This window comes from Dermacentor variabilis, chromosome 6 (genome assembly GCF_050947875.1).
Source record: "Dermacentor variabilis isolate Ectoservices chromosome 6, ASM5094787v1, whole genome shotgun sequence".
In the NCBI taxonomy this organism is placed as follows: Eukaryota; Metazoa; Arthropoda; class Arachnida; order Ixodida; family Ixodidae; genus Dermacentor; species Dermacentor variabilis.
In genome coordinates this window covers 162,346,550-162,362,635 of record NC_134573.1, presented here as the reverse complement: position 1 = coordinate 162,362,635, position 16,086 = coordinate 162,346,550, and the positions used below count along the sequence as shown (strand labels likewise).

The 16,086-nt window shown below is 44.8% G+C and overlaps 1 protein-coding gene across 1 annotated transcript; it reads left to right on the top strand.

The window, feature by feature from the left end:
- Nucleotides 1-2,703: 2,703 nt before the first annotated feature.
- Nucleotides 2,704-15,955, top strand: LOC142585629 (interleukin-1 receptor-associated kinase 4-like). Its single transcript, XM_075696548.1, has 9 exons — nucleotides 2,704-3,370; nucleotides 3,426-3,586; nucleotides 3,666-3,758; nucleotides 6,134-6,368; nucleotides 6,430-6,544; nucleotides 6,606-6,715; nucleotides 7,164-7,401; nucleotides 9,901-10,053; nucleotides 15,810-15,955. The coding sequence occupies exons 1-9, from the start codon at nucleotides 3,168-3,170 to the stop codon at nucleotides 15,861-15,863; spliced, it is 1,362 nt and encodes a 453-aa protein (XP_075552663.1). The 5' UTR covers nucleotides 2,704-3,167; the 3' UTR covers nucleotides 15,864-15,955.
- Nucleotides 15,956-16,086: the final 131 nt, after the last annotated feature.

The following is a 16,086-nucleotide window of genomic DNA, read 5'->3' as shown; positions in this document are numbered from 1 at the left end:
CGTTACAGCAGAGGCAAGCATTGTGCGCCGGGCGTTAGGGGCTGGACAGCCGTCCAGAGCAAAACATATTGTAAATAATTTAAGAAGGGGCATTAGGATATGCTGTATGTTTTCTAGAATGCCAAAAATGACACTCTTACCGTGAGCGGAGGCCACGAAAGTCCGGCGGGAGACGCCCCTTCGAAGTTCCCGCATCAGCTAGCTTCCCGTGACGTCATGAATTTCGACGGCGCCGCCTGCCGTCTCCTTAGTTAATCAAGGATAATGATAGTTTACGTTGCATTCTAAGTGAATCGAAGGCTAGACCGAGGAAGTTTGGGGAGCTTTTCCTGGCTCTGAAACGGCCCGAGTGCGAGTAAATGCTCTGCAGTTCGTGTCGACGTCATATTGACGTAACGGCGCTGAAGTTTCGGCGCGAGATTAGAAAAAGCGAAATATTACCTTCACTTTAGCATCGTAGGTACGAAAGTAGAGCACGTTCGTTCGCTTGTTCCGGGGTATGCGCCCAATTGTGGCACGCCATTTACGATTCTCTATAATCATTATTTCTGTTGCCGTATCTACATCTACATACAAATGCTTCTTTTTTAACTTCTCCTCCAAAGGAAGCAGAAAAATGGACCTCTTTATAACCTCCTATAGCTTTTCCCTCGCTCTCTTCAGCACTCTCTGTCTGCCTTCGCGAATTTTACACCAAGCAATGAATGTAGAAGCATTCTGATAAATACAAAAAATTCGCTCCTATTGCTGCCATATTTCGTGCACGCACTCGTACGGAATGTAGGAACCGCAGCCGACGCCTATATTCCCGTGGTAAATTACGCATACGTAGAAATAAAAAAAAAACATTCTGTATAGAAGTATAAATCGCGCAATATCAAGAAGCACTTGCTTTCGTGTTACACTAAAGTGGCGGTGATCTCGTGAAATCACTATGAGGCCTACACAGTATATACTCACCCCAATCGTGCTGAACAATGCTCGAACGAAGACATGCACTCTCAAAGCAACTCTGTCCGTGTGGACTTCCATTAGGCGATGTGAAATATTAAATGGTTTCTAGATTGGCGCGTCCTGTTCACGTGCGAAGACATGACCCTATTCATTTCGCACATTTCAAGTGGGTGTTAGCCCCACACACTGGATTGTGACATGAAGGCGAACCGGTTTACATGGAACTTGCGAGGAGACTACTGCCTCTGGCCGCTGGCGAGTCGCGAACAGCTGCCCGCGAGAGCACTTTACCATAGTCGGTTAGTTTTGAATGCAAACGTAATCCGGTACTTGGATTAGACGATCATTCGAAAGAATATGTATAATATCTCGCCTTCGTAGAATGAGCCTTCTTCCAGGGCGGAAAACAATCAGCACTTCCGTCGCGCGATTTTCGGTCAGGGTTACAACGGAATGCGAAACACTTTCCGTGTCTTTCTGTGGCGCCGTAGCGCAGAAATGAATCTTTGCATTATCTGGCAGCGGACCAATAAAACGATAAAGCTTTCATTTCTTCTTCCACTGCCTAGATATACTTGGCACGCTTGGCACCATTACCCAAGCCCATCCCATGCCATATGTCATGTCCAACTCTGCCTGCACCGACAAAGCCTCTGAGCATCGAAAAAAAAAATAGAGGAAGCGCTGGTCTGAGGTTCTGTGGCCTCCGAGACTCGAGATGTAGATAATCTCAAAGGCCCCTGCCTCCTAGATCGAAAACTTCGAGCCCTTCAAATTTACCTCTTCACGGAATGTACTCCTCATAGAGTTAGTGGTATTCCTTATGCGACTTGCACTCTAAGAACAGTTTACACCATTTGGCGTGCCCCTTCTGCCACACAACGATAATCGTCAACTGCCTTGATGCGTTTCCTTTCTTTAACGCTGCGAGTCCGGAACTTTCCAGTAACGAACGGCACGCGCGTTATCAGCATTGAACAGTTTACACCCTTTGGAGTGCCGCTTCTGATAACGCGCGTGCCGTTCGTTACTGGAAAGTTCCGGCCTCGCAGCGTTAAAGAAAGGAAACGCATCAAGGCAGATGACGATTATCGTTGTGTGGCAGAAGGGGCACGCCAAATGGTGTAAACTGTTCTTAGAGTGTATGCATTGATGCTCATCTTGTATACATATGCTCTCCGAGTGATTGGCAAAGAATGAAACGGCATAAAGCACGGTGTATCACGTTTTTTTGGCATAGATGATCTGTCGAGGCTACGTTCGTACTTGGGAAACGGCAAGCGGGCGGAAAAGCCAAAGCGGCCGGATAATCTTTTCCGCGCATGTACAAGATGTTCTCATTTGTTTCGCCACTGTAGCGGAAACCACTGCCGCCTTCGCCTACATCCATCTAGTTTGCGTGCGTTTGTCCGCGTGGTGGCGCGGTTCATTATACCATTTCAAGAGCTGTGTTTATTCATTGGCCCATCAGTTACTACAAGCTATCCATACGATTTCTCACCATAGAGTTTCTCACTACATTATAGTGAGAAACTCTATGTTTCTCACTATAACAATGTAATGTAGTGAGAAACTCTATGAAGCTATCATTTCGCGCAACTGCGCGTGTCGTTTTTAACTTTCGTCTACCATGGAAGATAAACAAGACATAGTTTCGATAGCTCTAGCTAGTTGCTTTTCCTAAAAACAAACAATGAACAACGAAAAATTAAATTTTACGACCGGATGTTTACATGTTAGTGCAGCTTCCGGTGAAGCGGAACCGTTTTACTAGTACGCTGTAACCGTTTTTCGCTTCGCTGTGGCGACCGATTTTTTCGCCGCCTCGTTTTCCGCCCGTTTTTCCGCCTAAGTGGGCGGATTTTGTCAAGTTTGTGTGAACGTAGCCTCACATCGTAACGGGATTCCGGACTTCGGAGCTCACTCTATGGATTTTCCGCTTTAGCTGCAGTCACGTGCTCCGAGTTTGTTCCCGGCACGTAAGGATCGTGCTCTAGATCGGCGGAGATCGCCGATGATGCAAAATGGGTTGCTGCTATCGTCCAAATGCGAGTAATACAATTATTGTGTGTTACATTCTTACCGCGATGGAAACGTAAATATGTGATCTGAGAACTCCGTTAATAAGTCAATAATTGCATTTGATTGGCCCGATCTTTCTCCGACGAAAGTAAGCCGTGATCAACAGAACAAGGGGCAAAAGAAGAAGAAGAATGTTGCTGCAGGAAGTCGCCAACCAGTTCAGTGACTCAAACCGTGATGTCAACGGAGACACTGAATTGCGGTTCTTGCCTGATCATACTCGTTTGCGACTGACGAGTGTTTTGGACGCTGGAGATGGCTGGAGAAAGGTACTGTACCTAATCACTCATCCAGATGACCCTGGCAGAATGCTCTTCAACGCTGATCACGCAAGGTAACGGATTGGTTTGAAAGTTCTTAATAACCCTATTAACCTCAAGCTCGCTTAGGGTTCTCGAAAACTACACAAGAGGAAGCCGCAGCGACGAAATATTAAAGACATGGAGCACGACAGGGCGTAATCGACCAAAGATATCGGACTTGGTCTACTTGCTGAAACAAGCAGAACTTCACAGGGCAGCTTCGATCATCGAAGTCAACGTGCTGCAACGTAAGAATAGGAATCTTCAGAATGCATATTTATCCTGCCGAAGCAAACTTCCGCAATATTTCAACTCGGAAATTTGCAGAGGCACCTGGTGATGACGAAGCCAACCTTGAAGATCTCCTACAGGAGCCTGACTTAGGGCCACCGCCACCTCCGCCATTAGAAAATTGCGATGGTAAGTTTACATGCCACTTGCCGCTCTCAGAACACGTTTACACTGCATATAATAAAGGAAGTTGAACAGAAATGAAAGGCGTCCGCAAATATTTTCTTACATTATTCCTGCTGTACGTAAAGGATGTTAGGATAGACAAGATTAAACAAAATAGGCCCACTGACGTCAAACTGTACTGAATCTATGCAAGGCCAAGTTGCAGTGATCCATTTGTCTGTGCTGTTTTCCTGCAGTCTGTCATTTATAAGCTGGCAAGAAGGACGGGATGAAAAACTATGTATAGAAGTCATCCAATGTGTTGATCACTCATTCCATAATGGTTTGTGCATGGCCCGCACAAACCATTATGCAATACACGAGGAATCAAATTTGGCAAGCAGACAGTCCACTGTATGTAGAGCAAGTGTTTTGCAAATGCACAGTGAAATCCTGTACGATTCCATATCACAGAGGATGTCAAAATATTGTGAGCGCGCACACACACACAAAATCTTCACTGTCTTTTTTTTTTTTTTTTTTTTGTCAGAACAAAGTTGTGTTATCACTCATTTTCATCACTGTGAAGCAAGGGAATGTCTTAATATGGTTTGCCTAGCACTTATTTGTGGCAGTCAGTTATGTACTTGTATTTTTTCTTAACAAATATACTATTGTCATCAAATCACTGCTTACAACTGAATACTACTTGTTCTGCATAGCAAATCATGTTTGAAAGGCAAGTGCATGCCACTCCTGTAGTTTATTAAAAACTCAATGAGGTTGTCTCTAAATTTGAAAGGAATCAATACCTTGCAAGCCAGGATTGATTGGCGAGAATTTAGTTCAATTGATAAACAACTACTGAAATCATTAGCAACTAGTACCAATTGATCGTGATGGCTGCATCAATGCAATGTTTGGATGTGCAGTGTGCTGGTGTATTGTGGTACTACCGGTACAGTGACAATGATTGACCTTGTGGGGTGACACACTTTCGCAAGTCAGCTAGTCTTTTACATATCGTAGTTTACAGCAAATTGCTTGTCTAATGAACATAACATTGTCACTAGGAACACTAAGTTTATGACCTACTTCCATCCAATGATGAACCTTTTGTTTTGTTATTTTCAGATGCTTCTCCATGTAGCCTATGAAGTTTTACAGTGATAGCTGCTATTAGCACTTCACTATACAGCTCAAATTATCGTATGGTATTGAATGTAGCCATCTGCTGCAGTGTAAAAAAAAATATCACATGCTCCCTCAGGATTTGATCCTGAGTTTGCTAGGTACCAGCCTACCTCACTAACCACTAGACCACACTACCAAGGTAGCCTTGGCACCCAAATACTAAATCTTTATCATATAATGAAGTTCACTACAATGCCTTGCCATATTTTGTACTTGTTGCGTCTGAATCATCATCTCTTTCCAAAAAACAAAAAATGTAACTGATTGCATTGTTCTCAGGCCATGCCAAAAGGCTATCTTTTTTACCACTAAATAGTATAAGTAGGAGACTGCGGTGGTGAAAAACCAAATAAGGAATAAAAGAACCAATCACTCGTTCGGTGAAGCATACACCACCTCTTGAGACATGAATCGCAAGTGATGAAAAGAGAGGAAATATCACAAGAATTTCCAGTATTGCACTCACCGTTGCTTTCAGTGCTTTGCACTTTGGGTGAGACTTGTCTATATTTTATGAATTATCTCCATGCACTTTGTGCAGTCTGTAATACCATTGTCAAGTGCTTCACTGAGAGGGTTATTTGATTGATTGATTCTTTGATCATTGAGTGATCAGTTATTAGTGAATTAGTTTGTTAGTCAATGAATAAATAAAACAATTAGTCAAACTAATTTACAAATGTTCCTAGATTTTGTTCGCATCGTCTAATTCTGGTGAACTTGAAACCATAATTTATTTCTCAATTTCTCACCGCCAGTCATCATGCTTGTCTGTTAACTGAGAATATAACTACTGGAAACAAGCCATGCATTTTAACATGCAGCCCCAATTCACCTTTGTTATGGTAACACTCAATTCAATTTCGTTTAAAACATTTTTAACACCAGCAGATGAAAACAGAAGGAAGATGTGCTGACAACACAATGTGCTAACACATTAGTGCATTGTGTTGTTGATATCTTGCTTCCATCTTCGTCCGTTAGCTCTAAAACTGTTTTCCAAGTTTGAGTACAAACATGCCCAACATACAGCATTGTTACAATTTTGTGTGCCTGCAATTCATGCAACAATAATTATCAGCAAGATTCCCACTCATTTTCTTAGTACACTCATCTCACAGTCCGAACTTTTCTTACTGCATATGACCATACAGCTTGCCACCCTGATCATAGGGTAGACATTCATGCCGCATCTGATATTTCAGATGAGGTCATGGACAGCATAATCAACGAAACGCCCCGATTCAGGTACGACTATCTGGCACGAGCAACTGGCAACTTCTGTAATGTGCCATTGTCCGAGGGAGGCTTCAAAGTGGGAGAAGGAACTTTTGGAGTTGTATACAAAGGCACATTACCAAATGGGACAGCAGTAGCTGTGAAGTGCATGAAGGAATCCCTTCCAGAACAGTTTCTCACTGAAGTAAGACTGCTGCGAAGGTGAGAAAATGGAGCGGTCTATTCATGAATTGCAGTGGCAAGGCTGTTGTTTTCTATCCAGTCATTCTCATCCAAACCTGCTGCCTCTCATCGGAATTTGCTACGACGGTGTTGACTGCTGCTTGGTTTATGAATTCATGGAGCTAGGATCCTTGCAGTCGTGCCTTGCGAGAGAAGTAGGTGTGCTGCCTGATTTGCGTGGGTGAAATCTCTCTGAAGCACCACGTTTATTTGCAGACCTGTCCAATGTACTGGAAAAGGCGTGTGACCATACTGACAGAAGTTGCTGCTGCCATCCATTTCCTGCACACTCGCACACCCTGTCTTATTCATAGGGATGTGAAGAGGTAAGCAGAGTAGCATTTGGGATCATCTGTGCATCTACATTTTGATAAGATGGGCATGCAATGATTTCCTTGGTTATTAGAGGGCAGCTGTGTGGATATCATGCATGGCACCGAGGCAGTGAAGCATCGAAATATGAAATGCATGGTGCCGCCTACACTGCTGCGAAAGTTTTGTGCCTCTTACTTACAATATACTCGTTCACTTTGGCAAATACCCTTCAAGGATTCCTGTAGGTGTGAAGATGTGGTAAGATCAGTTGGAATGCATCTGGGGTTCAGTTCAAGAAGGAGCCTTCAGTGCTGTACATAATTCAGGAGTTCTGGTTCACTGTTGTATTTGAGAATACTTATTTTATTGTTCTTGTAGATTCGTAGTCCTTTCACATCTGATGGAGCAGTGTGTGTGCATTGTGCTTTGCACACTAGCAGCATCAATATTTTCATTCAGTGCCAACATACTCCTGGACAATAACTGGACTGCAAAGCTGGGAGACTTTGGACTGACAAGGCCGTTGTCAGGGGACAGTACTACAAGAACAGAGATAGTAGTAGGGACAACTGTCTACATGTCACCAGAAGCATTCACTGGCACAATCTCCCCCAAAATGGACACGTTTAGTTTTGGTGTGGTCATCATGGAGGTGCTGACAGGCCTGCCACCGTACACGAATGCAAGAGGAGACATTGTGAGTACAGTAACCTTTAAGTGCACATCCTGTTGCAAGATATCACTAGGGCTGCATGGAAAAGAGAGCTTATTCAGTCACAGCACATTTTCATCAGGCCTTCCCATTCCTAATGCCTTGCTATCCTATTTGCACTGCTGGCCTATAAATAGTACTTTATTCTTTCTTGAGCATCATCAACGCCATTACTTTATTCATAAACTTGCATGATCACGTCTTTGAAAATGTGGAAAGCTGTATGAGACAGCAAGGCCCAGGCCTGTAGTTCCTCATCTCCAACTTTTATGTAGTGCTGTCATTTGTCAGTGTCCTGACCACAATGGTCATTCACACAGATTTCGAAGACGTGCTTCCAGTTGGCTAAACTACCATTTGCAGTGCTCCCATTTTTCAATGCTCTTACCATGTCAGATGTTGTAGGTTCTTTTGGCTCTCAGCCAGCTTAGCATATAATAATGTGCCACAAAACTATTATGCCACCTTTGTAACAATAAAATAAGTATAAAATATTGAGGAATAGAATGCACCGCCCAGATTCAGGAAAGTCCCCACCCACCCTTCTGCCACAGTGCGTTCATCATTGGGCCATACGTCGTTGTGGGTGCAATGTAAAAGATTCCCTTGAGTGGCCCTCTGCAATATTAAAAAGCAACTTTCCATAGAGTGCAGTATAGCTTATCTCTAAGTATCCCTTCTTTTCCTTTTCAAATTTATTTCTTTGTGCGAGACATGCGCACAATGGTGAAAGGATGGAAGAGGGGTACTTGCATTGCATATACGGACAAGTTCCCAAAGCAGGCGAAATCTGCAACACCAATGTCACTGCAAAAATTGCTGCGATCTAAAAATGTGCAAAAAAAAATTATGGGGTTTTACGTGCCAAAACCACTTTCTGATTATGAGGTACGCCGTAGTGGACGACTCCGAAAATTTTGACCACCTGGGGTTCTTTAACGTGCACCTAAATCTAAGTACACGGGTGTTTTCGCATTTCGCCCGCCATCGAAATGCAGCCGCCGTGGCCGGGATTCAATCCCGCGACCTCGTGCTCAGCAGCCTAGCACCATAGTCACTGAGCAACCACGGTGGGTGTAAAAAAAATAAAAGTGCAGTTGTTACTATTTGCTGTGCCAAGCTCATTGCTACATTGGAAGGTAAATCTTTAGTATAATTAAAGTTTGTTTTTATCCCTCTGAGGCCAAGCTTTGAAGAAGCCCTCACAAAGCCCCATTGCAAATTTTGGCTGTACTTAAGTTGCAAGGCACCACCAAGGAAACATTGTGCTGCAATAATTATTCAAGTTAGTTCCATATTAGAGATAAAAAAAATTTTAATGTGTTGCCATACTACCAGAAGGTCAGCATTGCTGCCAATTTAAACACACTCTCTTACTGCCTCGACTAGCGACCACTAGTACTATTCTTTCTGCCTTCTCCCATACCAGAGCCGAGAGACTGCATCATGTTTATGTTTCTTTCCTTCCTCTTTTTGCTGTTGGGTGCACACTGATTGGTGGTATTGTACGTTCTGCGTTAGGCAATCAATGGAGGTCACGTGCCATAAAAGACAGCGTTGTAGGCAGTGTGTATTTGGCCTTGACTCTGTGCCTAAAAATGGGGTTTTTCCGACAGGCAGGGCACACAGGCTTCTGTTTGAAATTTCATCTGTCTTCACCCCCTCCCCCCGCTGTTAATTTGCAGACACGATTGCCACTCCATGATCTACGTGGTGTGCATTCTACACAGCGCACTTGTCTGTTTGCCAAGTCCAAACCTAGTGAGGAGCCCTTATAGAAAAACGTGTGCTATTCCCTCCCTTCCCTCATCTGCAGTGTTGTATCTCTGATTTTACGAAGTTCACAAGTTGGTAGGCATGGCAGTAGACCAATCTAAGCATGCTTGGAGTGCATACACATGGCTCCTTCCAGTGCTGTGATAGCAGTAGCTTTCACACACTTTTTCCCATTTATGCTCAGGATATCTCAACAGAGTACCAAGCCCAGCCACATAGTGGGTGTTACCAGTGGATTATTTCTTTTTCCCAGGATGACTGAGCCATGTGTTTTTAGAACAGGTGCTATGCAACACTTCCAAGAGCTTATTTCCTTGCATTGCAATGTGACATGTAAAACTGCAAACTCTTTAATCTGCAGTTTGGCCTTTGTTAAGCAGCGAAAACAGCAGTCTCTCTTTTTACCACGCACCTACTGTAGAAACTTCCCAACCATTCCTAGTACATCCCGTTCCTCTATTGCAAAATTAAACTAATCATTCTATATAAAAAAAAGGGCTTTGTACTTATTTGTACCAGGACCTTTACTGGAAGCAATAGCACTGAAACTTGCTGGAAGATTGGATGCTACCATGACCAGTGCCTTGAAATTGAACCTTTGCATGTCTTTAGGTAGTGTCAAACACTAAAGCTTCATATCCACGATGTCACGATGGTTTGAGTATTTTTCTGGGATGAGATGTGGTAATGTCCTGCCACCTTTTGCAGCTCTCCTACCTGAAGGACACGCATCCCAATGATATCACACCAGTTCTGGACACCTCGGCTGGTGTGTGGGATCAGGACCTGGCACAAAAAGTGTATGAAATAGGTGATGTGTGCGTCAGGCTTGACAGAAGGCAGCGACCTACGATGCAACCAGTAAGCAAGGAATTTGTGATGTACGAGCTACGAGCTTCTTATAAGAATTACTAGAGGGACCTCTTGACACTATTATCCATGGAAGCTGTAAGTGTGGCAGTTCAGCCAGCATGGGAATGATGAGTAGCAGGGCATGGATCTGGATAAACTTTGTCCTTTTGGATTTGCGATTTGATCATATACGAAATATTGCATTATAAATGCAACAACTTTCAACCAGTAATCATGTAAGGAGAGTAATTGCCTAGCTGTGCTTAGAAGACTGTCCCAAGCATTCCCAAACAATCCTTGAATCGAAGCACTTCCTTCATTTCACCGAGTTGAGCACAGCACCGCTCCTCGACTGAAGACACCACACAAGTGTTGCATGTAGCAAAACGACGATGGGAACTCGTTCATCATCTGGCAGCAGTGGAGCGAGCAGCACCTTCAGCCGCCACTTGCGCTCTGGATTACTTCCCCTTTTCTTCATTTGCTGCACACTCCCGGCCCAACAAATATCCAATGGCCAGCTTCGAGCAAGTACACTATTGCACGGCCTCAGTGCATACACTGGATGCTAGCCATGAATGCTGAGCTAGCACATTGAGTGGCAGTTCAACTGATGACAAGAGCAGTTCAGGTGACAACCTGAACAGCAATACACTTGGTAATCAATCGAGGTGATGAACTCAGTAGTAGTGTCTGTGTTGTCTTGAATGGTAATAACCAGCATCAGGTCCTGACGTTGCCTGCGGTAGGCCATGCTCTTTGTGTTCAAAATACGAGTCCTTCAGCGGTAGGGTATGTTGTGGGTATCATAATATATCTGATGCTGGCTTGTCCTCATTTTCATTTCGACTCATTGCTGCATGGGCAGTGGCCTTCCATCTTAGGTGTTCTTGTGGCTCGATGTAGCATTTGTGCAGTATGTGTCTCCGCTTGCATTAAGCCTTTCTGGACTGTTTTGCATCGGTGTTCATTCCGGAAGGGCGGCACTTGTACACCTGCATTTTTATATAGCTGCGCATTGTCATGCTTGTACTCGTTGAATTACTGCTCGAAGTACATGAAACCATCGTTGGCTATGGCCTTGAGCCTCGTCCGTTATGCTTGGACAGCCTTGCAGGAGGTGGACATTTCTTGCCTTTGGGAAGCTTTGCGACGCTGCTATTGAACTTGGGTTCCTTATGCATTTGTGCAGCGGCTACTTTAGGCAGCGTCCCATCATCAGCAACCTTGTCACTCTTGTGTTTCTTGAAGTCTTTTTCGTTCTTTGACTTTCCCTTGTTTTCCTTGGCTTTGCCGCCTTGCTTGCAGTCCTTCTATAGGCGTGGTGACAGCTTGTTCTCTGGACAGAAGCACTTTCATATGGAAGCTTGGTAAACGATGAAAGAGTTGCGGTGCTATACTGGGCCCTTCCACGACGAGGAGAGCTTTGTACTTGTACGCCACCTGTATTCAAGTGCCACATCAAAGAAGTGTCTATTTCAATGGTGCATCGTCTCTGTGAGGCTCCACAGTACCAAGGACTGGAGATGTCATTTGTACAGTTGAACTTTGGGAGAATTCATGGAGGGCTCCCTGGACTGTGTAAACAAAACGGATTTCCACTGCAGTAACTTGAAGCAATAATCGAGATATCTGGCCAGTTACAATGTCCCAGCAGATATTGGAGCCAATGAGAATGCTTATCTTGTTTTCTTGGAAAGTAGCTACTTCAGGGCTTGCATCAGCACAAATAAGACCGAGGCTTGTCATCATGAAGATGATCGCGCCATCCGCTGTTGGTCTGGTTACCGCAGAGGTTTCCAGCACTTCGAGGGCATCTATAGTGGTCTCGTTGGTACTGTGCTGGCTCCATAGTGTGACAGACACTTGGTCACATGCAAGGGTCACAGGACAATGTGTTTTACCGAAGGTCAATAGGTCGAGGTGCTGAACGCCTTGAACAGGACAATTAAATGCTCGCGCAATGTCTCACCGAACAAAAGTGTGTTGACTACCCATGTCTAGAATGAATCACAGCAAAATTAACTTCTTTGGTGCAACAGCACAAGCTCTATACATCTATAGGAATGAGGCATGAGTGTGGTACCACTCATAGACACGGATGTTGCTCGGGGTGGTGTGTCCATAGACTCCGGCCCGCTTGCACAGAGTGCGGACACGTGTTGCCCATATGCTTTGATTGGTTTTAACGGTGTACAGACATTGCACAGTGACATGAAGTGATGTCCAGCACAGAGGGCACACTGCAAATTTCTGGCACTTCAGCATTCACTGGCGATGTGGTTGTGCTTGGCGCAGCGGAAGCAAAGCCTGTGCGCCTGAAGCTTCCTCTTTTCTTTTTCTGAAGTGAGTGATGTGGAGCATTCCTGAACTGCATGGTTCGACACGTTGCGCAGGAGGTAGGGACGCAGGTACGGCAATCGTGCTTCAATTGATAGAGCAGCTGCAGAGGGCGGGTTTAGCTCATGCGTTCATGATTCACATTGATGATCCCACTGGCTAGCAGATGAGCTAACTTGGTCGAGGCTCCTTTCCTCCCTTAGACTTGAATTCGTAGGAAGGTCGTAAGATGTTTCACTTGCTGGGCCTTGTCTGCTGTAGTCACTGCCGTGTCAGCATTGTTTGATAAAGGAGGAAATGACACAGGATACCAAGGTCAGGTAGTAAAGCCTTCGTGATGACGCGTCACAGAACAGCAGCATACATGTCTGGTGAAACGCGAAGGCGCTCTCCAGTGCACTTGCGCGGAAAGTGATCTCATCATAGAAGTTCCGAAGCTTGTCTAGATTGGCTGAACTATGAATAGGAGCTATTGCAAATAGACTGTCCAGATTGTCATCGACCAGCATGTAATCAACCAGCATGTCACAACTGCCAAACCGGTCAGACAGTACCTTGATGGCGACATTGTAGTTGGCCTCAGCAAGGCGGATACTCTCAATTGCCGCCTTAGCTGACCTGGACAGATGCGTCAGCAGGTATTTAAATTTTTCCATCTTGGATAGCGAGTCATTGCCATGAATGCTTGCCTGGTACTGATCCCAAAAGCCTTGCCAGTCGTGCCACTCCTCAGGAAAGTGCGGGATATGCAGCTTTGGCTAGGCAACGCTGAAGAGCAACGCCGTGGGCGACACTCCAGGCGAGGCAGAAGTGGCAGTTGGGTGCGGTGGTGAGGCAAATTGCACTGTAGGACTCATGGTGGAGTCGACGGATACGGGAAAGATCGGTTGACGCGGCTCAGATGAAACTCAGTAACATGCGGCTTAGCTGGTCTTGGTTCGCATTCGAAAGCTGTGGTCAGGTCTGCCTTCAGGTCTGCCTTCAGGTCTTCGTCCATGAGCGTATCTTGTATTGCGCAAACTCGATGAGCTTCGTATTCTTTGCTAAGATGAGCTTGAAGTGCTGGTTCATCACCCACGCAGGGCATCAATTGTAGAAATGGCCTCAGTGTTAGCCCTCCGGACGAAGCCACGCTTCATGCAGATTTTCTTCCATTACGGGAACTTGAGGACCAGATGACAGGTTGGGTTTAGGCACCAATTGAAATGTAGCAAAACAATGATGGGAATTAGATGTGGATGCCAGACTCATTCATCATCTGGCAGCAATTGATGAGCTGCGCCTCTGGTCGCCACTCGTGCTTAGTGCTCCTTCTTTATATGCAACATTGTTGACAAGTTTCAATGAAGCACAGTGACCACTTATGCAAGCTGCAGTGCTACCATCTACTTTCTTGAGGTAAAGTGTTGAGGGTGGAGGAATGTTGTAGAATACGAGGGTATAAGTGCTTGTAAATTTAGAGAGATAAAGCATTATAAATATCACAAGAACATCTGAAGCGATGAGCACGAAGATGAGACAAATCAATGTACTGTCATTCCCATTGTAGCATAATAATCACACCACCAAAGCTCCCTCTGGTAACTTTTATAGAAAACTCCATGCCAGAAAGCATTTCATAGTTTCATTCAAAGCCTACCAGATGGAAATCTGGTTCTAGCGTCCGAGTGTGCCGTCAGTACAACAGCTAAGCCAGCACGAGCGTGATGGGTAGTTCATGGATTTGTCTTTAACTTTGTACTTCCAACTTCAAATGGCCTGCAGTTTCTTATCCTAATTTTCCACCCCAGATTTATTTAGCTGCCCAATTCAACCACTAGACCATTTTTATAACATTCCAAACAACATAGCTTGGAGGAGTACGTTTATGTTGATAAAAATGGAACAGTAATGGACAAAAGAGGCACTGCCTTTGTTATTCTTCACCGTTTCATCTTTCTAATAGTAAATGCAGTATTTTCCGGTGTATAAGTCACACCCCACCTCAAAGTGGCAGTTTTCTGGGAATAAAACATATGTAAGACGCACCTGTTCATTTAGCAAGCAATTAAAAAGAATAGTGGCATTTCACTTGGTAAACACGGGTCACATGCAAGTGTATCGGTGCTATTCCTATAGAATTATGATAGCAATGATATGGCCACTCCAGGCGCATTTCTGCCGTTGTGGTCGCCGCGATATTCCATACAAAATCACCGCCCAAGTATTCCGTACAGTTGGTTAACCAGCAAAGCTGAAACGTGTGGCCCCAGTGTTTATAACTGGGTTAATCCCAACAGCTCATTAAACGACGGCTTGGTAGGCTGCAAGATGCTCAGTATACAGTTGTTGCCCGTGCTCGGCTGCACAAACTTGTTCTTGTGCCCGGGATGCAGCATCGGCACGGCATAGACGAGCTCATTCCCGGTTCTGCTCGCGGCGGGGCCGATCAAAAGCTGCCTGCTCCTCAGGAGTATGTATGACATGTGGCCTATCCATTTCGGAACCGGAGAGAAACTGCTGCGCACGCTCGGCTGCAACGGAGAGAAACATCACTGCTGCCTCAACCGATCGCGCCTCTTATTTCACGCATGCGGCTGTGCTGCAGAAGTTTTCGGCGTACAGGCAACAAACGGACTAATCGGCTAGCCATATACAGCTTCGCTGTAATGAAGTCAGAGAGCTTTGATATCGTCCACGCACACCATATACTGCATGTGCGAGTGAAAAAGTGTGACGGTGAGCTGAATCGTGCGCAAGGGAAGGAGGCTTGTAATCTGGCAGCGACTGTGTAGTTTGCGCAGTGGCGCACGCCGATCTGCAGATGCAACGATTTCAGTCTGTTCTCGCAGTCGGCCTGCCGCCACTTGCGTCGCTGCTCCGTCCTTCTCGCATGGCGTTCGGCAACTCGATCACGAGAACTCAGTACCTGCATAGCGCGCACACAACCCGTAGCATCTGCCACAGGAGGCCAACCCAGCATGCTTCGCGTGGCCATAGCATCTGATTTGATTTTGACAACAGCTTTTTCCAAAAAAAAAAAAAAAAAACATGCAAGTCACATCGTTCTATGAGATGCACAGACGAAAAATGAAGAAAAAAAATTATGCGCCGGAAAATACGGTATATATCCTTTAGTAAACACCTACTAGGCCAAGAACAAGTTCAGAGATCCCCTTGATTACTATCACTGCTTAATGTCTAAACTAAGCAATAAGCACATTCCAAAGCATATCAATTTGAGGTGGGAAGTACACTATAAGGAGAGTTGCAGACATAAAACGTTCAACCCCCTACAACAGAATGCTCAGCTATAACCAAAAAAAGCTGCAATGTACTTCTTCAAGCAAGCCTTGCTAATCCGGATTTCTGTGTACTTGTAAAAAACAATGTCAACCTTTAAGGTAGACATATGCCTTAATCTTGTACCTTTTTTTCCTCTCCAGGTTTACGAGCAGCTGCTGAAGCTGAATGACTTGTTGAATGGCCCAACAAATTGAACACTCATGGCAAAAGAGCAGTGCTGTAAAAGTACAACCACTGAGGTTGTATTGTATCACCGTTATATAAATACAAATTTTATTTTTGTAAAGTCTGATTGTATGTCCAGAAGCTGACGTTCATGGTAATGAGATGCAGCGCACAACCATTGCTGCCTACATTGTCCTGCTGAAGTAGTTTTTCATTACGAGACTGTGCACCAATTCAACATTTCCTCTGTGC